Raw genomic sequence first — 27,986 nt, 5'->3', positions numbered from 1 at the left:
TGCTTATTTAACTTATATACAGTGTACATCATGTGAAATGCCAGGCTGGATGAAGCACTCAATCCAATTCCAGGCTCAATCAAGCTGGAATCTAAGACTGAGGATGAAATATCAACAACCTCAGATATGCAGATGATACCAGCTTAATGGCAGACAGTGAAGAGCTAAACAGCCTCTTGAGGAGCGTGCAAGTGGAGTGTGAAAAAGCTGGTTTAAAACTCAACATTCAAAAAACTAGTCATGGCATCCCATCCCATACCTTCACGGCAAACAGTGGCGTGCAAGTAGAAACAGTGGCAGATTTTATTTTCTTGGGCTTCAAAATCACTGTTGATGGCAACTACAGCCATGAAATTAAAAGATGCTTGCTCCTTGGAAGAAAGCTATGACAAACCTAGAGAGCATATTAAAAGGCAGAGAGATCACTTTGCTGACAAAAGTCAGTATAGACAAAGCTATGGTTTTTCCAGCAGTCATGTACAGGTGTCAGCGTAGGACCACAAAGAAGGCTCAACACCAAAGAATTGATGCTTTTGAACTGCAGTGCTGGAAAAGACCCTGACAGTCCCCTGGACAGCAAGGAGATCAAACCAGTCAATCCTAAAGGAAATCAACCCTGAATTCATTGGAGAGACTAATCCTGAAGCTCCAGTATTCTGGCCAACTAATACAGCCAACTCATTGGAAAAGACCCTGGATGCTGGGAAAGATTGAGGGCAGGAGGAGAAGGAGGTGACAAGATGAGATGGCTGAATGACATCACTGACTCAATGGACATGAGTTTGAGCAAACTCCGGGAGACAGTTAAGGACAGGGAAGCCTGGAGTGCTCTAGTCCATGGGGTCACAAGTTGGAAATATCTTAGCAACTTAACAACAAAAGCAAATAATTTAATTGGACTTTACGTGAGTGAATGCCAAATAAATAACCAAGAAAATCTACTCTTAATTTTTAATAATTTGTCATTACACAAATCAAACTTTTCCTTAGTTCACTATAAATGAGCCAAAAATAGCACTGGTAAACACAATGTGAGCGACCCCTGCTGGTCACAACACAGAGGCTAAATAAACCCAAAGAAACGGAGAAAACAGGGAAAAAGTGGAAACAATGACAGACTTTATTTTTGGAGGCTCCAAAATCACTGCAGATAGTGACTGCAGCCATGAAATTAAAAGATACTTGCTCCTTGGGAGAAAAGTTATGACCAACCTAGACAGCATATTAAAAAGCAGAGACATTACTTTGTCAACGAAGGTCTATCTACTCAAGGCTATGGTTTTTCCAGTAGGTCATGTATAGATGTGAGAGTTGGACTATAAAGAAACCTGAGGGCCGAAGAATTGATGTTTTTGAACTGTGGTGTTGGAGAAGACTCTTGAGAGTCCCTTGGACTGCAAGGAGATCCAACCAGTCCATTCTGAAGAAATCAGTCCTGAATATTCATGGAGGACTGATGCTGAAGCTGAAACTCCAATACTTTGGCCATCTGATGTGAAGAGCTGCCTCATTTGAAAAGACCCTGATGCTGGGAAAGATTGAAGGCAGGAGGAAAAGGGGATTACAGAGGATGAGATGGTTGGATGGCATCACGAACTCAATGGACATGAGTTCGAATAAACTCCGGGAGTTGGGGATGGATAGGGAGGCCTGGCATGCTGCAGTTCATGGGGTCGTAAAGAGTCAGATATGACTGAGTGACTGAACTGAACAGAAACCCAAAGAGATTAGGGATTCAATTATTGTATTATGGTGACTAGTCAGGTACTTGGAGAAGGCAATGGCACCCCACTCCAGTACACTTGCCTGGAAAATCCCATGAATGGAGGAGCCTGGTGGGCTGCAGTCCATGGGGTCGCAAAGAGTAGGACATGACTGAGCGACTTCATTTTCACTTTCATGCATTGGAGAAGGAAATGGCAACCCACTCCAGTGTTCTTGCCTGGAGAATCCCAGGGACAGGGGAGCCTGGTGGGCTTCCGTCTACGGGGTCGCACAAAGTCAGACATGACTGAAGCGACTTAGCAGCAGCAGTCAGGTACTATACTAGTTTTCATAATAATCCTGTCAGTGGTATAATTTTGAGCGCCCAACTTCACAAAGCCTTGAAACCGATGTCCTTTCTGGGTCACAAGCAGGTACTCTCGCTGTCCAGTACTGTACCTTCACCACACAATTGCCTTTTCAGAGGGCTGACATTACCATTTGAAGATCTATCCAACCATTCATTCAAGAAATATTTATCGAGCACCTAGATTATACCAGACACTGTATTTTTGCATGTATGCTCAGTTGTATCCGTCTCTTTGCACCTCCATGGATTGCAGCCTGCCAGGCTTCTCTGTACTTGGAATTCCCCAGGCAAGAATATTGGATTGGGTTGCCATTCCCTTCTCCAGGGTATCTACCTGGCCCAGAAATCCAACTTGTGTCTTCTGTCTCCCCTGCTTTGGCAGGCAAATTCTTTACCACTGTGCCACCTGGGAAGCTTGACACTGTGTTTAGTCTGAGGATTAAGAGGTAAACAAGAGAGATAAAATATTTGCCTTCCTGGACTTCACATTATTGTGGGGACAATTAAGGACATGATAATTTCAAATTGTGTTAAGTTCTACAAACAAAAACAGAGCTGGGAACTTCCCTGGCGGTCCAGTGGCTAAGACTCCATGCTCCCAATACAGAGGGCCTGGGCTTGATCCCTGGTGGGGGAACTAGATCCCACCTGCCACAACTAAGATTTCACATGCTGCAACTAAGACCCAGCATGGCCAAATAAATAAATTAAAATAAATATATTAAAAAAAAACAGAGCTGGATAAAAGATGACAAGATTGGCAGGTGGGAGGACTATTTTATGCAGGAAGGTCAGGAACTTTTCTGAGGAGATATTTCATCTCTTAAGAGCTCAATAAACAAAGCCCTCTGGAGGAGCACTGCAGGAAGAGAAGCCAGTAGGTTTAAAAGCTCTGAGGCATATAGGAGCTTGCTGTTTGAAGACAGCAGGAAAGCCATAGCTTTCCAATGTAGATGAGGAAAGATTTTTTTTCCCTTTACTCACTTCAGCTGTCAGACCTGAACTGAACTGACATATGACAGATTAATGGATAAGAACTATGTACATTTTATTTGGTGTTAATATTACCACGTGGCCTGGGTGGAGGTCTCCACAGAAATGAAAATCTCCTCAAAGTATTTAGACTCAGGGGCTTATATACCATTCTAGGAAAGAGGGATAAATTGTGCATAAATGACCAAAGAACGAGGGCTTTGTTCTAGGGGAGGTAAACGGTGAAAAAATGCCGAGGAACTAACTATATGGGGAAACTAGCAGAACACAATGGTTGTTTTCATAAGGTTTGTACTGACGGTAAAGAATCTATCTGCACTGCAGGAGACACCAGTTTGATCCCTGGGTTGGAAAGATCCCCTAGAGAAGGAAGTGGCAACCTACCCCAGTATTCTGGCCTGGAGGATTCCATGGACAGAGGAGCCTGGAGGGCTACAGTTCATGGGGTCGCAAAGAGTCAGACACAACTGAGTGATTAACACCTTTTTTACTTGTTATTTCATAAGGTTTGTACAGATTTATCTCAATGTCAATTCCCCATCTCTGGTGATAATGTTCTCTTTATTATGGTAGAAAAACTTATGCCCTGCTTTTAGGTAGAAAGGGTCAGGCAGAGAGCCCTTCCTGCTATCTCTCAATTGTCTTCACTTTGGCATATTTGAGGGTGGTATGTTCTGACTTCCTTAACCAGCTACATCTTGTAGCTTTTAGCAAAAAATGTCAACTATTTTCTCTTCATCTATAAAACTCTATCTTTCTAGAAAAATGTCTTACAGTATCTTCCAACCCCTATGGCCACTTCAAATCCTGGTTATTCTTCAAAACTCTGGTCAAGTTCCAGATCTCTCATCCCCTAAACTCCTATGGCATATCTTAACCATAATATATAGTACTTAGTTAAAAAACAAGTTCTTCATAGGTGACTTTTTATGCATGTGTTACCAATTATAATTCTCTAGTACTAACTGGAAACTCTAATTTGAAAGTCTGTACAATGAACTGATAATTATCTGTATGTCTTTCTAAAGAAGTGTGAGACTGTCATCAAATTTTCAAGTGGTCTTTTGAAGCAGAGATGAATGGAAAGCTGAATTGCCTCTATTTGCTACAGGGTAGTGAGACCGTGGACAGAGAAAACACTAGAAATCCTTGAATAGCTCCTTAGAAGACTCTGAAGATGAGAACTACCTTTTAAAACTCTTATTAATTATATGAAGGCAAATGATGCTAATTACTAACAATACATATTACTGCCTTGTAATAAATTACAAGGATTTGCTCCCATTTTCATTTTTCTGAAAACCTGAGAGTTTTCTTAACCCTCGTTCTCAAAGGGTCATCCTAGAGAACCAGCATCAATACCAGCAGCTGCAGCAGCAGAGAATTTATTAGAATTGCAATTTTCGGGCCCTATCTCAGACCAAATGAATTAAAAACTCCTGAGGCTGGGGCCCAATCTGCTTCAACAACCCCCTCCAGGTGATTCTGATGCACTCTATAGTCTTGCCCGGAAAACTCCTTGGACAGAAGAGCCTGGCGGTCTACAGTCCATGGAATCAAAGAGTAGATACGAGTGAGTAAGCACGTGCACACACAATTTGAGAACTCCTATCATAACTCAAAGCACTCAAGTTAACCATGACTTAAAAATTCTTTATTTAAATTATACTATTTTAAACAACTGTTTGGAACAATGACTTCCTTAATTCTTTAAGAAGTAATGGCTAACCAACATAATACTGCATTTTTCCTTACTAACACATATATATGGAATCTAAAAAATAAATATTTAAAAAGTCATGTTCAAATCACTGAAAAACTGGTTTGCTTTACCCTAAATTCAACTTTACAGTTTTATTAAATCACACAATTCATACTAACATGTTGTACCATAATAAAATGATCTATTCCTGGATCCCAGTTAAGTGTTCCTATTTCAGTAGTGAAGTTCAAATGTCTGTGTAAAACATGTTCAAACATAGCCTTGGAAAACTAAACTTGCTTGTTCTCTGTGCTGCCCTCTGCTGATTCATAAGGCAAACTTCATCTCTTTAAAGCACTAGCTCCAGTTGGAAAGACGATAATCATTTAATCAAATTATTCATTCCACATGAATAAAGTATGGCTCAGATGGTAAAGGGCCTGCCTGCAATGTGGGAGACCCGGGTTCAATCCCTGGGTCGGGAAGATCACCTGGTGAAGGGAATGGTAACCCACTCCAGTATTCTTGCCTGGAAAATCCCATGGATGGAGGAGCCTGGAGGGCTATAGGCCATGGGGTCGCAGAGTCGGACACAACTGAGCGACTTCACTTCCAGCTCTAAGAAGAAATCAGGTAACCCTCTAAACAGTTGATTCTGATTATCTTCAGTTTGAAACTGACCTGCAACTCCCACTTGATGTGTAGCATATCCTGGTAATCTGCTGGGCCCATCTCCCAGCCACAGAGACAGCATAGATGAATCTGATTCTGCGTGATGAAAGCAGAAGCCCAGGGAAGCAGCAGGAGCAATAAATCGACTTTGAAGGATCGGAATGTGCAGCCACACTGCTACTCTACCTTCTGATCTCCATTTCTGTACTGCAGCTGAAACGCAGAAAACAGACATCTATAAATATTTTCCAGAGAGAAAACTGGAATAAATTAAAACTCATCTCTGGGTGTCACTTCCTCCAGTAAGTCATATTTAAGCTCCACTTGGGGGGTGGTGGTGGAGGGGGTGAGGGGGGATCCCAAAATGTCCTGTTAACATACATCAGCAGCATAATTTCCCCACCATTTCTTGAAGTCAGTAATGATCTTTATACATCATCTGACAATACCTGACATACAATTTGTGCTCAATAATTGCAGAATGCACAAACCGATTTAAATAAATTACTGTTTCAATGCTGTTCTTTTTAACAATGAGCTTCAGTCTTTATAAATGACTACCATGGGCTTTTATTTACTGTCTCAAATATATGTGTTTTTTTTGGTTTATACATTTTGAGGTGGTTAAAAATTAACTTTGCTTTTAAATAATGTATGGTAGTTCTAGAAAATTTTGAAAATAAAATGAAATCAAAACTTCACATTAGCACAGAGAAATTTAAAATTTTGACACGTTTTCCATGAATATAATTTTGCAACTGACATACCACAAATAATTTACAACTTTTTTTTTACAATAGATTTTAGATATTTTGTTACCATTAAAATTCTTTAATGAACATATATTTTTAATGACTGCATAATTTTCCTCATACATTTAGGTGTACCACGAATTACTTAACTAACCTAATTTTGGACATGTAGATTGTCTGTTTAGTTCAGTCGCTCAGTGTCCGACTCTTGGCGACCCCATGAACCGCAGCACACCAGGCCTCCCTGTCCATCACCAACTCCCGGAGTCCACCCAAACCCATGTCCACTGTGTTGGTGATGCCACCCAACCATCTCATCCTCTGTTGTCCCCTTCTCCTCCTGCTCTCAATCTTTCCCAGCATCCCACCCTGATGCTCTCTGCATCAGGTTGCCAAAGTATTATTGTAATCTTACCTTATTATTATACCATGACAAACATTAAAATATATTTTTGGCCTTTGACTTTAAATTATCTTACTTTGTTACTTAAGATTGAGTCGGGGGGAAAAGATGCTAACATTTTTCTGGCCCTTACTAAAATCCAGACATTTTAGATACAGTATTTTATTAAGTTCTCACAACATGAAAGGCAAGTACGGTGACTGCTAAATTTACAGGTGAAGAAATGAATACTTAACAGTTTTAGAAAATCTTCTCAGATCACTTTCTCTATCCACCATCTCAATCTTTACAATAATCCTATTGAACGTGTGGAGAGAGGGGAAAAGACTGGATCATTTATTTAATGGTTAGATTCCATTCCTTCCTCTTCTACAGCCTCTGAGGTAAGCATCTCCCTGTTAAGGACCATTGTTTCTCTACTCTTTCAAAGTCAGTGTGACTAACACAGTGACAAACAACTTGGGGCCTTAACAGACTTCTTGATTTGGGGCTATGGGGTCCTGTCACATCCTTCTCACATCGAACTTTCTCTGGTATCTTCTTAAAAACTGACATAGTTACATAAAGTGAAATGCATAAATCCTAAGCGACCATTTGAGTTTTGACCTATGCATTCACTTGTGGAGTCCACATTCCAGTCAGGATTACAGAAGATTTCTATCACCACAAGAAGTTCCCAAGTCCTCCTTTCCAATCACTCCAATCAAGGGAAAAAGCTGAAGCTCTGAAAGCTTAGGAAAAAAAAAGTTCAGAAAAAGTTCTGAAAAAGCTGAAGCCACTTGTTTACTATTTTTTATCTTCACATTCTGACTTGGAGAATCTGTCCACTCCCACTGCTTCAGCTAACAACTATACAAGGATGCTTGCCCAGTCCTGATCTCAGTGAACACTGAATTTTGCTGCTCTCCAGCTGCTCTCATTTTCTGAAGGCTGCTGCTTCAAACTTCTTCATACCCGTATTCAAAACTGACTCATAGCCATCCTCAAGTAGTTTTTATTTACTGGTATACTTCTGGCTCCAATGCTTAAAGTCTAAGAATCATTTTTAAAATCTTTTTTTCCCTCTTTTTTCGCTAATAAACTTTAATGAGTTTTCCTCCTGCCCCTCATTCCTTAGCTCAAATATATCCTTCAAAGTGAGCTCACATACACCTCTTTTGACAATAAGCTTTCCCTAAATGCTTTCCAAATGTGAACTTAACTCCTCTAATAGATTTACTAGAACTTACTACACAATGCCTAATGACATCTTTTGTCATTTATTTTTCTAATCCTAATATTCTGTGGACAGAGGAGCCTGGCGGGCTACAGTCCATGGGGCTGCAAAGAGCTGGAAACGACTGAGCACGCACACACACAATATTTTGTGCATCTGCAATCCTCCAGGTTAACATATTATGCTTGGGCTCAATTCACATTTATTAAATGACTGACTTGTGTATAGTCACACAGCTAATGAGTAGCACAGCAAGGATCAGAATCAGCGTTGTTTCCCCACTTATGCAGATATTCGTGACACTTAACACCACAATATGTCTTCACCTAAATTTAGTTGTCTATAACAGGAACAGTAAAAGAATAAACCTCATGTGCAAAAAACTATTGCTAATACATTATATACAATCAGTTCTATTTGCTTGAAAAGAAAGAACAGATTAAGACAGCCTATCAGGCTTTCTTCTCAAATTATTTATTTGTTTCTTTTTACATCATTCAGTTTTGTTTGACTCAATAACAAAAAAAACCAGCAATGGTTCTTATAGTGCAGCAACAAATTCTAGAGCCAGGAGAAGTTAATCTGTCTCTTAGTACTACCATCTTTGAAATGCAGATAATAGTACCTACCTCACAGGTTATAAGGACTAAGAGTTAATTATTTTGAAGTCCTTAAAACAGTATACAGCACTTATTGGGTGTACTAGGATTTTATTAAAAAGTATGTAAGACTTCAGAGTTTATAAATTAGTCTCATAATTTATCTTTGATGACCATACCTATCCAGTAAAGTAATTAGAGCTGGCATTATTCATATAAGCAACCTAAGGGGCAGATATTTTCAGTGATGATTATCCTAACGCCTGGTTAAGCATGTGGCAGAACATGGGACTTGCAACCTGGTCAAAGAGAAAGCCACTCAGTCGTGTCTGACTCTTTGCAACCCCATGGGCTATACAGTCCACGGAATTCTCCAGGCCAGATACTGGAGTGGGTAGCCATTCCCTTCTCCAGGGGATCTTCCCAACCCAGGGATCGAACCCAGGTCTCCCAAGCTGCAGGTGGGTTCTTTACCAGCTGAGCCACCAGGGAAGACTGAAACCTGGATGTGACACACCAAATCCAACCCACTTTCTGCTTTGCCTTCCTGATTGAGGTAAAGCTTTAATCACTAACAAGTTCAAGTGTGTACAATAAACATATGTGTGTGTCGACCCACACATATTACACAGATTTGATTCTCCTACGGTCAACCCTATTGGCAGTTAACAACTGTTCCCGAGTAGGAGAGAAAATAAGGTGAAGGGGTAAACAGTTTCGAAATGAAGATAGTAAGATTAAAACAACTAGCTCAATTACATTTCCATAGATCCTCACTCGCCATATTGATTCATATTGCTCCAGGATAAAGATCTGAAGTTTCCTTTTTAATGAGAGAAGAGGAATTTTCATGCCTTGCTTTCAATTTGATCCTAAGGACTCTTGGGCAGCTTGAAAAACCGGCTGCTCCACCAAATTGAGGGCTCTCAAGTGAAGGCTCCTTTATTCTAAGTTATCTTTCCAATCAGTGGACTCAAGGTTCAAAAGTGCTGAGTTTTCCTACCGAGGACTGAAACCACTCCATCAATATCCCCGGCTATTCACAAAAGGCAACCAGCTTTTTGTGAAACACACGCAAACTAGTTCACAGGCTCCACAGCTCCTGACCCAGCCTGTGTACAAATACGACCACTCAGACCTCTCCAGCCTATTCACTGGCCACCACCTGTACTAGGAAGCGACAGTTTGTCCTAGGCAAAGTGCCGGGCAGAGCCAATTGTCGGTAAAGGTCAGTAAATAATAATAATATTAACTAACATTTACTAAGCGCTAAGTATGTGGCGGAAACTCTGCGAGGCACTTGATACGCGTTATCCACCTCATCCCTCAGCAATTCCACGAGTTCCTATTACCTGGTTTTACGGATGAGAAAATGGTGGTTTACACAACTTGGCTCGAGGTTACACACTAGAAAGAAGACCCAAACAACGGCTGCAGATGCCAGAGTCTGAGCTGGCTACCGTTTCACCCAATCGCCTCAGAGACCTCCCCGCCAAGGGCACAAGAACTAAAGGCAGAAAACAGGTGCGGGTCAGGCATGCCCTCTCCTTCCCTCGGGCGCGACTCGGGGGTGGGGACCGCGGTTACTTCACGAGAAAGACTCAGCAGCCCGGAGCGCCCCGGACCAGGCGCACTTGCCCTGCAAGGCCCTCTGGAAGGCGACCGGGTCCAGGCGGTCCAGAGCGTCCAGCCTCCCCAGGCGCACGGAGACGCCTCCGAATCTGTCCGGCTCTCCCCGCAGCTCCTCAGCTCCGAAAGGGGAGTCCCGAGCGCAACCTGAACCGCCCGCGGACCAGCGGGGCCCTGCACCGAGCACTGCACGACGGGCCAGAGCAAGGACCACACGCCGGTAACTCCCCCTCAGCAGTGGCGGCATTTTGGCGCCGACCCTCGTTCCTCACGCTGACGCTCCAAATCACTCAACCCGCGTGACCTGGAAAAGAGGGAGATACCGTAAGTTTTAGAAGAGTGCCGCCCAGCGTTACCTCTTCTCAGAGGAGACGGCGAAGTCCAGTCGAACGGTTCCTCTCAAGAATCTGCCCAGATTCAGGAAAGCGGGAGAAACTTTCCCACTACTGCCCTCCCACCCCAACCTACCCCAGCACCTCCCATCCCCAGTTTAATTCAACAGATTTGTTCAGGATTAGGGAAGGCGGCGGATATACGAAAAAGTCCTGTTGTTAAGGAATTGACAATCTAAAAGAACGTTCCGTTCACCTAATCTGTTTTCCTTGGCCATTCAGGAACTCTTCAAAGACCGCGGATTCTGAAAAAGCTCGGTTCTCCTGCTCTTACTGCGCTGCACTCAGGGGATTACGGCTCGGGATGGAGCCTTGCCGGCTTCTGCCCCGGAAGTTTTTCTCTCAGAGAAGCGCGCACGTTGAGCCGGCTTTACCGCTGCTTCTCTCAGGCTGCGTACGGATCATGTCGTCCAAGAAGAACAGAAAACGGCTAAACCAAAGCGCCGAGAATGGTTCTTCCTCGGCATCCGCTGCTTCCTTTTCTGCAGGGGCCACAGCTTCTGCCGTGGCGGCCGGGACTCTGGTGGTGATCAACTTCTTAGAAAAGGGTAAAGAGTTCTGAGTGGGAGAACCGAGGCCGAGGGGGCGCCGTCTGAGAGGACCGAAAACCTAGAGATTCTGCCTTGAGGTGTAGATGTTTTTAAAAATTGAGCGAGGCAGAAGTGTGAGAGCGCAGAGAAGTCTGTAAAATACCCGAAGTCACCCCTGCACTGGAGAAGTTAGGCAGAAATGACTTATCAGTGCCTAAGTCAAGCTTTTTTGTAAATTGCCTTGAATTTCTAGTAAGTTGTGCTTGAAGCAGCTTTGCGTTAAGATTAACGGCATCTCTAACTGCAAAATCGTTCGTATCTAGCGAGGATAGCATACGAAAACTCTGAAATCCATTTCTGTAACAGTGTGGATTCGTCTTTTTTTATTTTTTATTTTTGGATTCGTCTTTTGTAAGAGACGTTAATGTGCCTTTAAAACCGAAAGGTGGCTTTTTTCTTACCACACAGGTTCTGGTATTTAACAAATAGCTGTTAATTGCGCGCGGGTGTTAGCAGTAGGTTGAGTATTTCAGGTATATATCTCATTTACTCTTCTCAAAGCTTTGGGAGATGAGGGCTATATTATTACGCTCATTTTACAGAGAAAAATTAACGCGATTCGCCCCCAGGTTACACAGGTACTAACTAAATGGCAGAGACTTTTGAGTCCACATGTATTTGACTCTTAAAGCCATTGAGCTACATCCCAACAACCTTGACTTGGAAGAACGGATTTAGTTGTTATAGCAGGCTTGACCTCGTGGCAAAAAATTTATGTCTGTGGCAGACCCTAAAGACAGTCTTTCAGTTGACATAGTGTTTTCAGTCTCTCTTGGGATCAGAGGACAACTTGCTCTGTCCTGCGTATCAGTCCCTTTTTCGACTAGATTTTTCCCATTGGCATTTAAACCTGCTGATAAAGCTCCACACCCTCCATTCCCAGACTTCTTAAATGGAGCCGTCTCTGCCTCCTCAGCTCTCGTTTATTCCTTAGGCCATTCCTATTTGACATCCATCCCAGTATTCCATGGAAACTGCCCGCTCCCTGATCTCTGATTATCCCCAGGTTGGTAAATCCAGTGGATGGTTTTCATTGCTTATTTACCTGAGCAGCTTTTGGTATTGCCAGCCGTTTCTGTTCTCTTGAAATATTTTATTTTTCTGACTTAAATGTCATCAAACTCTCCTAGTTTTTCTCCCTCTTTTGATTGGCACTTCATCAGTTTCCTTTGCAGGTTGCCTTCTTCCGCCTAATGTAGAAGTTCCTTTATTCTTAGCCCTAAACTCTCTTTCTCTATAAAAAAATTTTTTTTTCTTTGGCAAGTTCATCCAGTGCCCAGAGTTTTCCATTTACACTCTTATTATTTTTAGATTTATATTTGTAATTTGTTTCTGAGTCATGGTTCAATGGTCTTCTAGACCAGTGCTTCTCACACTCTGTAGGGAAAGTTTAAAAATTCCCAACATGTCACAGATCAGCACTTTTGTAAAATATGATAAAAGTAAATTACTGGAAAAATAAAAAAATAAAATTTTATTAGATTCAACAGATGTAAAATTACTCTGTTAAATTACAATAAAAACTACTTAATGCGTATCCTTATTTTCTGAGGTAAGTACCTCTCATGAATAAAGAGTTTGTGGACCACGATTTTTTTTTTTAACTGAAATATAGTTGATTAACAATATTAGTTTCAGATGTAAGTCATAATCACTTTTAAATACATTGGGAAATGATCACTGTGATGAAGTCTAGTAACCATCTGTCACTATCCAAAGTTATTACAGTTTTATTGACAATATTCCTTATGCTGTGTGTTAATTCTCTGTAACTTATTTATTCAATACTTTATAACTGGAAATTTGTACTTCTTATTCCCCTTCTTTTGCTCAGCCACCGCCACCTTTCTCCCATTTCAGAAACACATTTCTGTATCTGTGAATCTGTTGCTGTTTATATTTTTGTTTTTTAGTATCCACATGTAAGTGAAATCATATGATACTGGTCTCTGACTTATTTCACTTGGCATAATATCCTCTAGATCCATTCATGTTGTTGCAAATGGCAAGATTTCATTCTTTTTTTAAGTTGCTGAGTAATATTTCAATATATATGTGTAAATGTTCTTTATATATTTTGGATATTCCATATCAAGTTGTCATTTGCAGATATCTTCTTTCATTCAATAGGCAGTCTTTTTGTTTTGTTTGATGGTTTCCTTCATTGTGCAAAAGCTTTTTAGTTAGATATAATCTCATTTATTTTTGCTTTTGTTGCCTTTGTCTCAGGAGACAGATCCAAAAAATATTGCTAAGACTAACATCAGGGAATTTACTGCATTTGTTTTTTCCTAGGAGTTTTATAGTTTTGGGTCTTACATGTGAGTCTTTAATCCATCTTGAATTTATTTTTGTAAGAAAGTGATTCAGTTCATTTCTTTTGCGTGTAGCTGTCCAGTTTTCCCAACACCAATGATTGAAGAGTTTGTCTTTTCCACATTATATATTCTTGCCTCCTTTGTCATTGACTACTTATCTATATATGTGTGGGTTCATTTCTGGGCTTTATATTCTTTTCCACGGATCTATGTATCCATTTTTGTACCACTACCATACTGTTTTGATTACTATAATTTGAAATCAGTGTTCAACCTCCAGCTTTGTTCTTTCTCAAGATTGCATTGACTATTCTAGTTCCATTCGAATACGAGCACAGTGTATCTTTCTGTTTGTGTCTTCAGTTTCTTTCATCAGAATCTTATAGTTTTCAGAGTAAGAAGTCTCACCTCCTTGGTTAAATTTATTCCTAGGTATTTTTTATATTTGATGCACTGATAAATGGGATTCCTTTTTTTTTTTTTTTAATTCATGGTCCTCACTTTGAATATAGCACTGTGCTGTACCTCTTCTTTTGAATTTTTCAAAGATACTTCAGGACTGACCTTGTGAACTGGTACTTCCTCCAACAAAACAAATGAGCTCTATTCAGTCTTTCTCACTGTAAATGCAGAAATCTCAGATTCACCCTTGACACCTCCCTCTTAAATCTCACATTATCCAGTCCACCATCAAGTCCAGTTTACTAGCTAAAATTTTTCCCATGTTACACTTCTGCATTCCCTTCCCACTGCTTCAACGTTAATCTCAGACACCATCCTCTCTCACCTGGGCTACTACACTGATTGCTCCTTTCCAGTTCCTTTTCCACTCTGCAAGACAGAATGATCTTTTAAAATAAAAATCCTGTCACGATTCTGCTTTTCTCTACTAACTGGCCTCCAATTACTGTCAGATTGAAGACCAGGAACTTGATACAGCCCACTGCCCTAGGTGGTCTTGACCTTCCTTATGTGGCTCTCTTTTTTTCTCCCACCACTCTGCCTACACTTTTCCCCTCAGATGTGGAGTGCTGTCTTCTGTCAAGGATCTCTGTACATGCTGCTCTCTTTAGTCAGAATTGTCTTTTTTTTTCTCTCTTCAGTGAATTAATTTTACTCTTCCTTCACACAAATGTAAACATTATTCCTTGAAAAAAAAATTCTTTGATTCTTCTAAGTTAGGTCTGATCCCACATTATAGGCTCTCTTAGCATTCTTAGTTGTTATTTCATTGCATTAATCTTAGTTTATAATTATACAGTTATTTAGTGATTGTGTAATAGTTCGCATTCTATAAAGTTACATGTTCCATGACAAAGACTGTGTCTGCTTTTGTCCACCTTATATCCCCAGTGCCTAGTGTAGTATTTGCCTTAGAGTGGGCATGTGCTGTTTGCTGAATGAACAAATGAAGGGTAGATGGTTGATTGAAATTACCTTTACTATCTCACTAGTTAATCTGCCCCATAAGGTGCTCAATAAATTAGTAGGAAAGTGGATGTGTGGATGTAGAGATAGAAAGAATTGGAGGAATGAGGACTAGTGAAGGGAATTGTGCGGTTAACAGTATGTAAGCAGAGAATACGATGGAAATGTATTAGGAAATAAGGCCAGTGGATGGGAATTTGAATCTATTGGTGGTGGGGAAAAATGGGGGTATTTAAGTGTGTGATTTATCAAATCTTGGTTCAGGGTAGGATGGAGGGAAGAGAGAAAGAAAACTTAAAATCTTGTCAGGGATTGAGTACCTCTGCAGGGTAATTATCAAGAGGGAAGGGTAATTCATAGAGGTTTCCTTCGTAAGGAAGAGAGAATTGGCAGAAACTGAACATTACGAGGTTATCAAACAGGACGCTTTGCTGTTAATGATGTGTAAACTGTGTAAGAGACCTGGTGCTCATAGGAAAGTTGAATTTATTTTCAGTCTCTCATTATAAAAAACGGTTATTTTATGGTCACTCCTGTTAATCTTATCCCTGGGAGATGCTTTGTTTTTCTATATCTGTTCATCTAATGACAGAGGGAAAACAAAAGTGTTAGGAAGTTACTTTGCAGTGGCAAAAAATGATGTAAATCAAACCTCATGGTGTTGCTTTTGTTGACTTCAGTTCAGTTCAGTTCAGTCGCTCAGTCCTGTCCGACTCTTTGCAACCCCATGAATCACAGCATGCCAGGCCTCCCTGTCCATCACCATCTCCTGGAGTTTACTCAGACTCAGGTCCATCAAGTCCGTGATGCCATCCAGCCATCTCATCCTGGGTCGTCCCCTTCTCCTCCTGCCCCCAATCTCTCCCAGTATCAGAGTCTTTTCCAATGAGTCAACTCTTCGCATGAGGTGGCCAAAGTACTGGAGCTTCAGCTTTAGCATCATTCCTTCCAAAGAAATCCCAGGGCTGATCTCCTTCAGAATGGACTGGTTGGATCTCCTTGCAGTCCAAGGGACCCTCAAGAGTCTTCTCCAACACCACAGTTCAAATGCATCAATTCTTGGGCGCTCAGCCTTCTTCACAGTCCAACTCTCACATCCATACATGACCACAGGAAAAACCATAGCCTTGACTAGACGGACCTTAGTCAGCAAAGTAATGTCTTTGCTTTTGAATATACTGTCTAGGTTGGTCATAACTTTTCTTCCAAGGAGTAAGCGTCTTTTGATTTCATGGCTGCAGTCACCATCTGCAGTGATTTTGGAGCCGAAAAAAATAAAGTCTGACACTGTTTCTACTGTTTCCCATCTATTTCCCATGAAGTGATGGGACCAGATGCCATGATTTTCGTTTTCTGAACGTTGAGCTTTAAGCCAACTTTTTCGCTCTCCTCTTTCACTTTCATCAAGAGGCTTTTTAGCTCCTCTTCACTTTCTGCCATAAGGGTGGTGTCATCTGCATATCTGAGGTGATTGATATTTCTCCCGGCAATCTTGATTCCAGCTTCTGTTTCTTCCAGTCCAGCATTTCTCATGATGTACTCTGCATAGAAGTTAAATAAGCAGGGTGACAATATTCAGCCTTGACGTACTCCTTTTCCTATTTGGAATCAGTCTGTTGTTCCATGTCCAGTTCTCACTGTTGCTTCCTGACCTGCATACAGATTTTTCAAGAGGCAGGTTGGGTGGTCTGGTATTCCCATCTCTTTCAGAATTTTCCACAGTTTATTGTGATCCACACAGTCAAAGGCTTTGGAATAGTCAATAAAGCAGAAATAGATGTTTTTCCGGAACTCTCTTGCTTTTTCCATGACCCAGTGGATGTTGGCAATTTGATCTCTGGTTCCTCTGCCTTTTCTAAAACCAGCTTGAACATCAGGGAGTTCACGGTTCACGTATTGCTGAAGTCTGGCTTGGAGAATTTTGAACATTACTTTACTAGCATATGAGATGAGTGCAATTGTGCGGTAGTTTGAGCATTCTTTGGCATTGCCTTTCTTTGGAATTGGAATGAAAACTGACCTTTTCCAGTCCTGTGGCTACTGCTGAATTTTCCAAACTTAGCTTCTTTTTAATTACAAAAGATCTGTTTTCTGATTATGGAAGAATATGAATACTAGTCAGAGCTCTCTGATTATGATATATGTGACTATAATAAGTTTTATAATCAAATTTGTGACAGGCATTGTAAGTGCTAGCATAGATTTTGTGCTGAAAAGAAAATAGTGTATACTTACTACTGCATCCATTCTTATCATGGATATTTATTATGCAGACGAACTCTATATTTGATGAACTTCTAGGCAGTGCAGTTTACAAAGATGAGTATGACCCAGTTCCTGTCCCCGAAGCAGTATATAGTTTAAAGGAAAGTTGAATTGTAAAATAAATGAATATTATGATGATAAGTGCTAGTATCAGACAATATAAGATTCTGGGAGATGAGAGGAGGGGCAGCTAAACCAGATGTGCAGCCTGAGGGAGTGGGTAGGCAGAGCTAGAGATGTTAGCACATCATTTTCAGAAGTTTTGTAACTGGCCTGAATTGCAGGCCCTTCTCTGGCCAAAAGTTGAAAGCACTAATGGTCATTTGAGCCAGTGTGTCTCCGCCTAAGGAACAAGACCTGTGTTATGGTTATCCATGTGTTCTTGGGAATAGAAAGGAAAATGTCTGATTCCTGTCCTGTGGGTCAGAAGTAGAAACATAACTTAATCCTCTAGAGCCAGATTATGTGCCTTTTCCCCAGTTCAGACCTTTCAGTACTAGTAGCCAAGTCAACGTAAGAATTTGCAATAGGAGACGTTCAGAATGCAAGTATGAAAAGCCCTATTCCAAGTATGTTCAGTTAGTAATGAAATTAGAGATTTAAAAAAAAAATAATGAAAACTAATAGCTACCCATAAAATATCCTTTTTTAGTTAGCATTCATGTTGTCAGTGGAACCTCACAAAGTCTTGGTTTTAAATCTGCTAAAATAAAGAGGGTTCGAAAAATAGTTTCTCCAGGGTATGGTAAGTGCATTCATGTGGTAATGTAGATTAAGGATTTTTATTTAGTCCAAAAGAAATCTTGCTTTAACTTCAGTTACAGAATACTGTGAAAATAATTTTCTTCTTCTTGGTAGATGACAAAGTTCCTAAAGCATTCCAGAATTCTCTTGTTCAACTTGGACTCAATACCATGAAGTCTGCAAATATTTGTATTGGTCGACCAGTGTTGCTTACCAGTTTGGATGGAAAGCAGGAGGTAAGAGTCCTTTTCATTTCCTTATTTTAGAAATATTTGAGATGTTTTTGGTTTTCAACACAAGCACTGATAATTGAAAAGCTATATCTTACAAGACCCTCACATCTGTATAAATTTCTCCTTCCTATGATACCCTGGGAGTTGTAGCTGTTAAGTGTCATGATGTGGAGAAGCCTTTCCCCCAGCAGTAGTTACTCACTAACAGCCCTATATTTTTCTGTCTGTGAGTTGTATTTCCTCACAGAAATGTTATTTTGGGTCATTTGTTTTGTATATACATATTTGATTACCCTCTGTTTGTCCTTGCAGCCACTCATCATACCTGAGACTCTTCAGTCCAGGATCTTTCTTGAATCATTTTTGGCAGCTTGGTTGTCTTCTTCTGCCTCTGCCATGTCTTCTGCTGCTGCTTCATCGACCGGTGGGGTCCTCTGGGAGTATTTTGTCATCTCATATCTGCGGATGGCATATCTCCCATTCCTTTTGTTGTCCTGGGCTTATACTGTAAAAAATCCTTTACTGTGTTTTGTGGAAGAGAAGACTATAAATGCATAAGCTCAGCCCACTAATCTGGAGCTAGAAACCTTCTCCCTTAGAACATAAGTCTGATGAGATCCAGGTTCCCATGGAGCTCTTGTGCTGGTCCTCCCTGTTTCCTAGATGTAGTTTATGCTCCAGACTGAATTACCTTACAGTTAGCTTGCCTTCAGTATTTTTTCTTATCTTCCTCTTATCACCTGTTAACGTCTTGTCTCTTTTCCTAAAAACCAACTCTCAGTTCTTCCACCGTTTTCCCTGTGGGATTACCCCTAATCTTCACCAAGAAAAGGTGTAATATTTATCAGTTCAGTTCAGTCGTACAGTCGTGTCTGACTTTCTGTGACCCAGTGGACTGCAGGATGCGAGGCCTCCCTGTCCTCACCAACTCCCAGAGCTTGCTGAAACTCAATAGTTTTTTTGTAGTTTGTATCTCATAGTATCTCCTTTGAGGCAAAGACTGTGTTTTGCAGAGCCATGTACTTGACTATGCTTAGTTTTCTTTCTTATAAATTAATGATATTCTACAAATGCATATTTTCTTATTTTTTTGTTTCCTCTGTTCTGGGTAGGTCTATACAGCCTGGCCTGTGGCAGGATTTCCTGGAGGAAAGGTTGGCCTGAGTGAAGTGGCACAGAAGAACGTGGGTGTGAGGGTTGGTGATGCCATCCATGTCCAGCCTGTTTTGGGTGCTGTGCTGCAGGCTGAGGAATTGGACGTGGCTCTCAGGTTTGGCTCTTGTTGTTGGTGATTGTCTGGATTAGTGCTGCCCAGTAGAAATATGACGAGTCAAATGTGAACCACATGTATTATTTTGCATTTTCTAGTAGCCGCATTTAAATAGTGAAGAGAAAGAGAAAGTAATTGTATATTTTATTTAATCAACATATAAAATTTTATTTGAACTTTTTTTGTACGAAAAGTTATTAACAAGATTTCTCATTCTACTTTTCAAACTGAGCCTTCAAAATCCATTGTTACGTTACCTTTGTAGCACATCTCAGTTTGAGCTAGCCACATTATTAGCACTTGCTAGCCACAAGTGTTGAGTGGCTTGTGACCTACTGTATCAGACAGCACGGACTAGATGGGTGTTATGTCATTTATGGACTATAGGCTCTCTAATGTCCTGTGATTATAGTATGCTCTGACATTTTAGTTAAGAGGAATTATTATTGATGGATATTTAATGGTGATTTTCTCTCATGGTTTGTGGTGTAATCAGGGCTTCCTGTTTTACAATTGTAAAGACAGTAGTAGATTACTATGAGTAGGCAAGAAACAAGTTTTAATTAAGACTGCTCAAGCAAAGTATGTGATTGTGTATTTTAACTCACTGGTTATTCAAACCAATAAAATAGTTATATCTATCATATTTTTAAGTAGTCCCCTGTGAAAGACTATCGATGTGGTTAAAGTATATCACCCACCTTCTTGACTATTCTGTATCTAATAGGGTTTTTACTCAGTTTGCATATACAAGTCTTATCAAAATTTGTTTTAAAAAATCTTTCGATACTTTAATAGCACATTTATAAAAATTTGGAGGATTTTATATTATATGCTGGAATCACAAAACATTTTTCAATCATTAGCTTGACTTTGAAATGTTTTCTTCACTTTTGCTACTTTTGTAGATTCCAGGCTTAAGCTTTAGCTTATTTTTCTTTTTATAAACAGGAAACTATCTTCAGTGCATTTTATAACAGTTTAGTGAGCAACAAAGTAAAAGGCAGAAAGGAAGCAAGAACACAACATATGTTGAGCACCAACCATGTACTAGGACACAAGGACATACACTTTTCCCATTTTTCTTCCCTCATTTAATCCTCTATCCTGCAAGGTGTCCATGTTTATCCATTTTTACAGGTGAGAGAATGGGCTCAGTGAGAAGTAACCTGCTGATTATTTTATGGTAATTTTTTAATTAACTCAGGTTAAATAGGATTAATCTTTCAGTTCAGTTTAGTTGCTCAGTCGTGTCTGACTCTCTGCGACCCCATGAATCGCAGCACGCCAGGCCTCCCTGTCCATCACCAACTCCCGGAGTTCACTCAGACTCGCGTCCATTGAGTCAGTGATGCCATCCAGCCATCTCATCCTCTGTCGTCTCCTTCTCCTCCTGTCCCCAATCCCTCCCAGCATCAGAGTCTTTTCCAATGAGTCAACTCTTCACATGAGGTGGCCAAAGTACTAGAGCTTCAGCTTTAGCATCATTCCTTCCAAAGAAATCCCAGGGCTGATCTCCTTTAGAATGGACTGGTTGGATCTCCTTGCAGTCCAAGGGACTCTCAAGAGTCTTCTCCAACACTACAGTTCAAATGCATTAATTCTTTGGCACTCAGCCTTCTTCACAGTCCAACTCTCACATCCATACATGACTACTGGAAAAACCATAGCCTTGACTAGATGGACCTTTGTTGGCAAAGTAATGTCTCTGCTTTTGAATATACTATCTAGGTTGGTCATAACTTTTCTTCCCAAGGAGTAAGCGTCTTTTGATTTCATGGCTGCAGTCACCATCTGCAGTGATTTTGGAGCCCAAAAAAAAATAAAATCTGACACTGTTTCCCCGTCTATTTCCCATGAAGTGATGGGACCAGATGCCATGATCTTCGTTTTCTGAATGTTGAGCTTTAAGCCAACTTTTTCGCTCTCCTCTTTCACTTTCATCAAGAGGCTTTTTAGCTCCTCTTCACTTTCTGCCATAAGGGTGGTGTCATCTGCATATCTGAGGTGACTGATATTTCTCCTGGCAATCTTGATTCCAGCTTGTGCTTCTTCCAGCTCAGCGTTTCTCATGATGTACTCTGCATAGAAGTTAAATAAGCAGGGTGACAATATTCAGCCTTGACGTACTCCTTTTCCTATTTGGAATCAGTCTGTTGTTCCATGTCCAGTTCTCACTGTTGCTTCCTGACCTGCATTTAGGTTTCTTAAGAGGCAGATCAGGTGGTCTGGTCTTCCCATCTCTTTCAGAATTTTCCACAGTTTATTGTGATCCATGCAGTCAGAGGCTTTGGCATAGTCAGTGAAGCAGAAATAGATGTTTTTCTGGAACTCTCTCGCTTTTTCGATGACCCAGCGAATGTTGGCAATTTGATCTCTGGTTCCTCTGCCTTTTCTAAAGCCAGCTTGAACATCTGGAAGTTCATGGTTCATGTATAGCTGAAGCCTGGCTTGGAGAATTTTGAGCATTACTTTACTAGCGTGAAGTAATCTTTAGACTGTTCTAAAATAGTCCTTTAGGCAATTATCAGTTGACTGGATGTACAGTTACTAACAAGTGTGACCTCTTGAGGGCGCAGGAGTCTTAGGTGATAACAAGTACCTATTATAGAGGGACTTTTTATTAAATGGAAGCTTTTTTTTTTTTTTTAAAGAATCTTGTGTTTTAAATGTGGCAGCAGAACTTAAACAAGAATCTTAATTTTCAATAAGAAAAATCAGTAATTTTAGTCTGCTGCTTAAATCCTTCAGGTGTTATCTGAAAAATTTTATTACTAGTGTTAGAGCTCCTTCTAGTGGAAATGATTTTATCTGCACACATTCTTTTTTTTTTAAAGCCAAACTGTTTATTTTTACGTATTTTACATATTTAGAAATATTTTCTGTTCAAAGTTTAATAAGTAACAACAGTCTACATAGTTTCAGAGTTCTATAAACAAGTAAATTTAAGTATTTAAGGAAATACATACAGTTTGCTCTTTATACACACATTTGATTCATGAAATTTTCTCCTTGTTTTTCTTTTTTATTTGAATAAATAAAACAATCAAATCATCATTTGCAGTAGTTATGTTACATGAAGTTGCCACATGTGTGTTTATTTAACATATGTAAATATATGAAAATATATATCTTAAATAGATTATAACTTACGACTCCCTGAACAACCCATTCTGGTAGACTGTATTTTCCTTACTTTAGAAAAGATAAGTGGCTAAGAAGTATTAACTGACTTGCCTGAGGTCACCCCATTAAGAGGTGCCAGAGTTAGGATTCAAACCCCATCTCTACCTGGTCCTGGAGCTGCAGCTTTTTGCTCTATATTGTACTGCTCCCTTCCCTCCCCAACTTCTGTCCTCTGGTCGCCTGTGAATGAGAATTGAAATAGAGGCTTTTTTTAACCTCAGCTGGGATAGTGTTGAGTAACTCACATTTTTGCCTGTTCTGTTCTCTTTCACAGATGTCTGGGAAAGCCCTGCTAGTATTGATTTGGGGGTTACAAACATATTTTAGCAAGTAGATGAATTTGTATATGGAATCCTGAAATAAGTTTGTATCGGTTTTCTTCCTGATAATGTGATTGAGAGCATGGCTTAGATTTGAACCACATGGGCCTGCTAATACACCTTTTCCTGAGCTAAACCTTTCTCCCTCTGTGATCTCTGTCAGAATTCAACAGCCATAGCCTGCTTCTCCTGATACCGACTGCTTACACATGGAGGAGGAAAAATGCATGTTCTGAGAACTCTCCAAGGATGTGTTTCTTTACAAGTATAATGATTTTTAGCCATACTTCTATAGTCAAACAACAATCTTCCTGGAAAACACAGTAATTGGTCAGAAGAAGGCGTTTTCATTTTTTTTAGGCATGCCCTTTTTCTTGAATAAACTTCCATTGTACCATTACCTTGCTTTTTTCTTACCTCTTCAGATAATGTACTCTGTAGGATTTAAATTTCCTTAAAAGTAATTTATAAATGATTCTTAGAGAATAAAGTAAGCTATTAATAAAAGCCTTTATCCAAGCTGGGCAAGTTCAGAAAGGAAATGATTAATTGAGGCCAGTGGTTTTTTTAAAAATGTTTTTGATATACAATAAAAATACAATTTAAAGATGTTATGATATACAATAAAAAACACATTTTTTGTTTTAATTTATTGTACATATACTATATCCAGAGATGTAATGCATAAATGTATACAATGTTTGTACATGTATGTGTGTGCTCAGTTGCTTGTACATGTATGCACCTGAGTATAAGGGGGTTGTGTGTGTGTGTATGAGTGATATGTAAGATAGTAAAAAAAAAACATTGATTTAGGCTTCTAGGAAACTAAATTACAAATGATTTCATGGCCGTAAGACATATCTGAAAAGTATAAATCGTTTAAAATTGTATAAACTTTTTCTAGGTTGTAAACTAATGATTTTCTTGATTAGGTCTGTGTTGTCACTGTGTACATGTAATTTTATATTACATTTTAGTTTCTGGTGTACTTAATGCTGATTTTTATTTCTCCCACCCTTCACAGTGACAAAAATGCAGATATTAATGAAGAACAACTGGCTGGTTGCATTTTGAGAAAACTAGGTGAGATGTATTTTTAATAGTTTTCTAAATTTTGAAAAGCAAGGCAGCAGCAAATAAACTAATGTGTCTTCTAGGTCTTGTGTGCATAATACTTTTCTTTGAAATAGCGTAGAGACTATTCTTTCCAATGAATTTATATCCCTTTAAGATAGGGATGTAGTCTCTCTCTCCTTCCCCCCCACCCACCTCCCCAGCATTAACTTCAACTGCTGTGTAATTGATTGATAGTTGAGCCATGGAGAGAATGTAACCTGTGGACAGCTGGTGGTAGAACTGAAACTTTTAACCCTTGAGCTCTGTTCTTTTCAGTGAGGAATGTTGGAGTGTTGGTTTAGGTGTGCCATTTTAGGTTGGTTCATTGTTGAACATGGAATGCCTGGTGGCCATATGGGGATATAGTTGATAGACTCACACATGTATTGAGTATAGAGGATTTCAGAGAATCATCTTTTCCTTCTGTCTCCAAATAGTGCTGTATCTTAAGGGAGGAATTTTAGGTCCTGTTTTTCATCTTTGGTTTAGTCTTTTCAGGCATAATTATGTTAATAGATTAAATTGCTATTCACTCTTTAAATGAATGAAATTGTGCTGACATATATATTTAATAAATTGTTTTCCAGATGGCAAGGTTGTTTTACCAGGCAACTTTCTGTACTGTACATTCTATGGACGACCGTGCAAGCTGCAAGTGTTGCGAGTGAAGGGGGCAGATGGCACAATGTTGAGAAGGGCTCAGAATGACTCTGACAGTGCTGCCTGGGGAATGGCCTCTGAGCTGTCCAGCAGAGATCCCAGCACCCTGGATATATCCTTACAGCTAAGCCAGTTAGATCTGGAAGTGCCCCGACGGCCGGCATCAAGTAGTACTCCTTACAAACCAGTAGATGACAGAATGATGAATAAAGCTGGTGCCATTTCGTCAGATGGTACACAGAGTCCTGGGAGTGGCCGTGGACGTGGACTAGAGGAAGTCACAGGGCTTGCATATAGTTTTGAGTCTTCCAGGGAAGGAAGTGAGCAAGCTGTCAATGAAGAGAGATTGCTAAAGTCACCCAGCGTGGGAGCACAGAGCAACACCGATACCTTTTATTTTATTTCTTCAAAAACAAGAGTCAGTTTTACAAAGAACCGTACAAATTCAAAAGATCAAGCCAACCAATTAAAAGTAACTTATGACATGATAGGTGGCTTAAATAGTCAGCTGAAAGAAATTAGAGAAATTATTGAATTACCTCTCAAACAGCCTGAGCTTTTCAAGAGTTATGGTATGATTTTTTTCAGTGTTTTATACCCAGAAATGTTAAACTAGAAAGCAGTTGGCTCATTGCACTTACCTAATAATTGTTCACATTCTCTTCCTGTTTTTCTTTCCTGAGTGGGAGGTATGGTATGAGTTGCCAGTTGCTTTGGGAAATGCCTTTTAATTGAGCCTTTTTCTATGCTCCGGATCTAATGCCTAATGCCTCTGATGTGGAGCTGATGTAACAATCATAGAAATAAAGTGCACGTAAATGTAAAACACTTAAATCATCCCTAAACCATCCCAGTCTTCCCCACTACCTCTGCACCCCTGGTCAGTGGAGAAATTATTTTCTACAAAACTAGTCCCTGGTTCCAAAAAGGTTGGGGACTGCTGCTTTAGGGCATAATGTGAGTCAGTCATAGTCTTGTCTGTTTTAACTGCATACTTCCACAGTTGTTTGTATTGGATCTGGAATAAGTACCATGCTAGATTAACTGTAATGACTGCAAAAATAAACCAAACATTAAATAGTTTGGGTTTCTTTGTTATGCAGTGTAGCTGAATGCTGATCTCTTTGTATTGAAACAAGTGCAGGGAGTGACTTGACTTTTAGAAAACTCAGGGCTTCTGAAAGATTACTGCCCAGATCCTCTGCACATATGTGGTGCATACCATGTCTTACTCCGTTCTTTTGCTTTTTCCTTTTTCATGAATCTTTATATGTATCAAATGAACCCTTGAATTGACATTTTGCTCGTAATGCTTATATTCTTTGAGATGACTAGTTGGATGAAAACTGGGATTGGTGGCTTCTTTTGGATGCCCTTGGTCATTGGACAGTGCTGTGTGGATTGGGGCATGACAATAGTGTGGGTATCCAACCAGTTTTTTACTAACCAGTCTGGCCTGGTTGGGTCTACACAGAGAGAAAAAGTTGGAGATGAGTGTTTAGGCTAGTTGGCATGTCGAGGGTGGGGTGGGGGGGAAGTTCTGACTCTTACTTTAGTTTTGATGCACATAAATTTATTTTATAACACGTGTTTGAAGTCATGTGACAGTGCTTACCATTAACCTACTAATGCTGAATCCAGTGTTCTCTACTACTTCTTCTAGGAATTCCTCCCCCTAGAGGAGTGTTACTCTATGGCCCTCCGGGTACGGGAAAGACAATGATTGCCAGGGCTGTTGCTAATGAAGTTGGTGCCTATGTTTCTGTAATTAATGGCCCTGAAATTATAAGCAAGTAGGTGCATAATTTAATAGAATAAACAATATTATTAGATATACTTCTTAAATGTAGTTAAAAAAAAATGGCTACATAATATTCTCTCTGGATGTTTTACACACTGAAATGTTAAATTTGCTTTTAATGTTTATAAAATTTAAGTTTAGAAAATATTTTTTGAAAGTAGTTTTAAGTATTTTGAAAATATTTGAAGTCGGATGAACTTTTAAGGCAGAGCTTTAAAAATGATAAGAGTTGGTCCTTAAATGTAATATATTTCTTACAGATTCTACGGGGAGACGGAAGCAAGATTACGTCAGATATTTGCTGAAGCCACTCTGCGGTATTCTTTATTTTTGGATATTTGGAATTTTTTGGATATAGTCAAGGCTATATTAATGAAATAGTCAAGGCTATATTAATGAAAGTAGAGATGGTAGCACTTTTAGATATAGTCAAGGTATATTAATGAAAGTAGAGATAGTAGCACTGTATATGAAACATGAAAGAATAGAACAAAAATAGTTATAGCACTGGAATTAGAGTATAAATTTAATGAGGTTCTAATCCAGTTCTAATTTTATTTTAGAAACAATCTTTAGAAATATGGTTTTAGATAAATAAGTTGCTAAATTACATAATATAATAGCAAAAGGTACAAACTTTCAGTTATAAATCATAGAGATCTAATCTATAGCATGGTGACTATAGTTATATAAACTAAAGAATATATATAAACTATATAAAGAAAATTTAAACAAATAATAATAAAGAACGTTTCTTACTTTCTATCCCTTGAACTTTAAACCACAAGGAATAGCTTCACTGGCCTCAGTTTCTGAATTGATCAAGAGATAGCAATTTAGGGGGCCTTAGTGGGCAAGCTCTATCTGAGCATTCGTTCTCATCTCATGAGCTATACAAGTTCTCAGTATTCTGCTATTTATTGAGGGCAGATCTACTAGCATGTGATATTGGTGACTTAATAATTGAGGCTAGAATTAATCTAAGATTTTTCAGCTTCATATTCTGTTGCTTTTGTCTTTGATACTAATTAAATTCTTAATTTGATGCATTGTGTTTCAATCAAAAAAAACGTCAATTTTTTAATTGAAATGCAACATATCGAATTTAAAAGCTAAATGTGTGCTAGAGAATTCATTTTGCTTGTTTATTTTTAGGCACCCATCAATTATTTTCATTGATGAGCTGGATGCACTTTGCCCTAAAAGAGAAGGAGCTCAGAATGAAGTGGAAAAAAGAGTTGTAGCTTCACTCTTAACACTGATGGATGGTATTGGTTCAGTAAGTATAGCGCCAGTATTGATTTCTTTAGTAGGGGATATTTTCTTAATAGTATGTAGTAGCAAAAACTATCAAGTATGTCTGAGTTTTTTGGGATCTCTAGGGCTGCAGTCCATGGGGTCACTAAGAGTCAGACACGACTGAGCAACTTCACTTTCACTTTACACTTTCATGCATTGGAGGAGGAAATGGCAACCCACTCCAGTGTTCTTGCCTGGAGAATCCCAGGGACGGGGGAGCCTGGTGGGCTGCCGTCTATGGGGTCGCACAGAGTCGGACAGGACTGAAGCGACTTAGCAGGAGCAGCAGGGTAAAGGAAAAAAACATTAGCTCTAAGAATT

At 39.6% G+C, this 27,986-nt stretch overlaps 2 protein-coding genes across 23 annotated transcripts in view; one reads left to right on the top strand and one right to left on the bottom strand.

Moving 5' to 3' along the window:
• NUDT6 (nudix hydrolase 6) overlaps positions 1-10,323 on the bottom strand; it is a 73,954-nt gene extending 63,631 nt beyond the window's left edge. For 16 of the 19 annotated variants that reach the window (XM_060401039.1, XM_060401041.1, XM_060401051.1 and 13 more), the window contains exons 1-2: positions 10,050-10,323; positions 5,451-5,654 (exon numbers count right to left, since the gene is read on the bottom strand). In XM_060401039.1, the coding sequence (XP_060257022.1) occupies positions 5,451-5,654; positions 10,050-10,287 (442 nt within the window). In that variant the 5' untranslated portion in view covers positions 10,288-10,323. The other 3 variants (XM_060401054.1, XM_060401055.1, XM_060401053.1) reach the window with 3 other exon arrangements.
• Positions 10,324-10,771: 448 nt separating this feature from the next.
• AFG2A (AFG2 AAA ATPase homolog A) overlaps positions 10,772-27,986 on the top strand; it is a 351,807-nt gene continuing 334,592 nt past the window's right edge. For all 4 annotated transcript variants that reach the window (XR_009596994.1, XR_009596993.1, XM_027956312.3 and 1 more), the window contains exons 1-8: positions 10,772-10,980; positions 17,892-18,013; positions 19,123-19,280; positions 23,814-23,872; positions 24,493-25,137; positions 26,229-26,358; positions 26,627-26,683; positions 27,522-27,645. Coding sequence is in view for 2 of the 4 variants with exons in the window: in XM_027956312.3 (XP_027812113.1) it covers positions 10,836-10,980; positions 17,892-18,013; positions 19,123-19,280; positions 23,814-23,872; positions 24,493-25,137; positions 26,229-26,358; positions 26,627-26,683; positions 27,522-27,645 (1,440 nt within the window). In the remaining 2 variants the exon portion in view is untranslated. The remainder of the gene's footprint in view (positions 10,981-17,891; positions 18,014-19,122; positions 19,281-23,813; positions 23,873-24,492; positions 25,138-26,228; positions 26,359-26,626; positions 26,684-27,521; positions 27,646-27,986) is intronic.

This window comes from Ovis aries, chromosome 17 (assembly GCF_016772045.2).
Source record: "Ovis aries strain OAR_USU_Benz2616 breed Rambouillet chromosome 17, ARS-UI_Ramb_v3.0, whole genome shotgun sequence".
NCBI classification, from domain to species: domain Eukaryota; kingdom Metazoa; phylum Chordata; class Mammalia; order Artiodactyla; family Bovidae; genus Ovis; species Ovis aries.
This window is presented reverse-complemented; position numbering and strand designations above follow the sequence as displayed.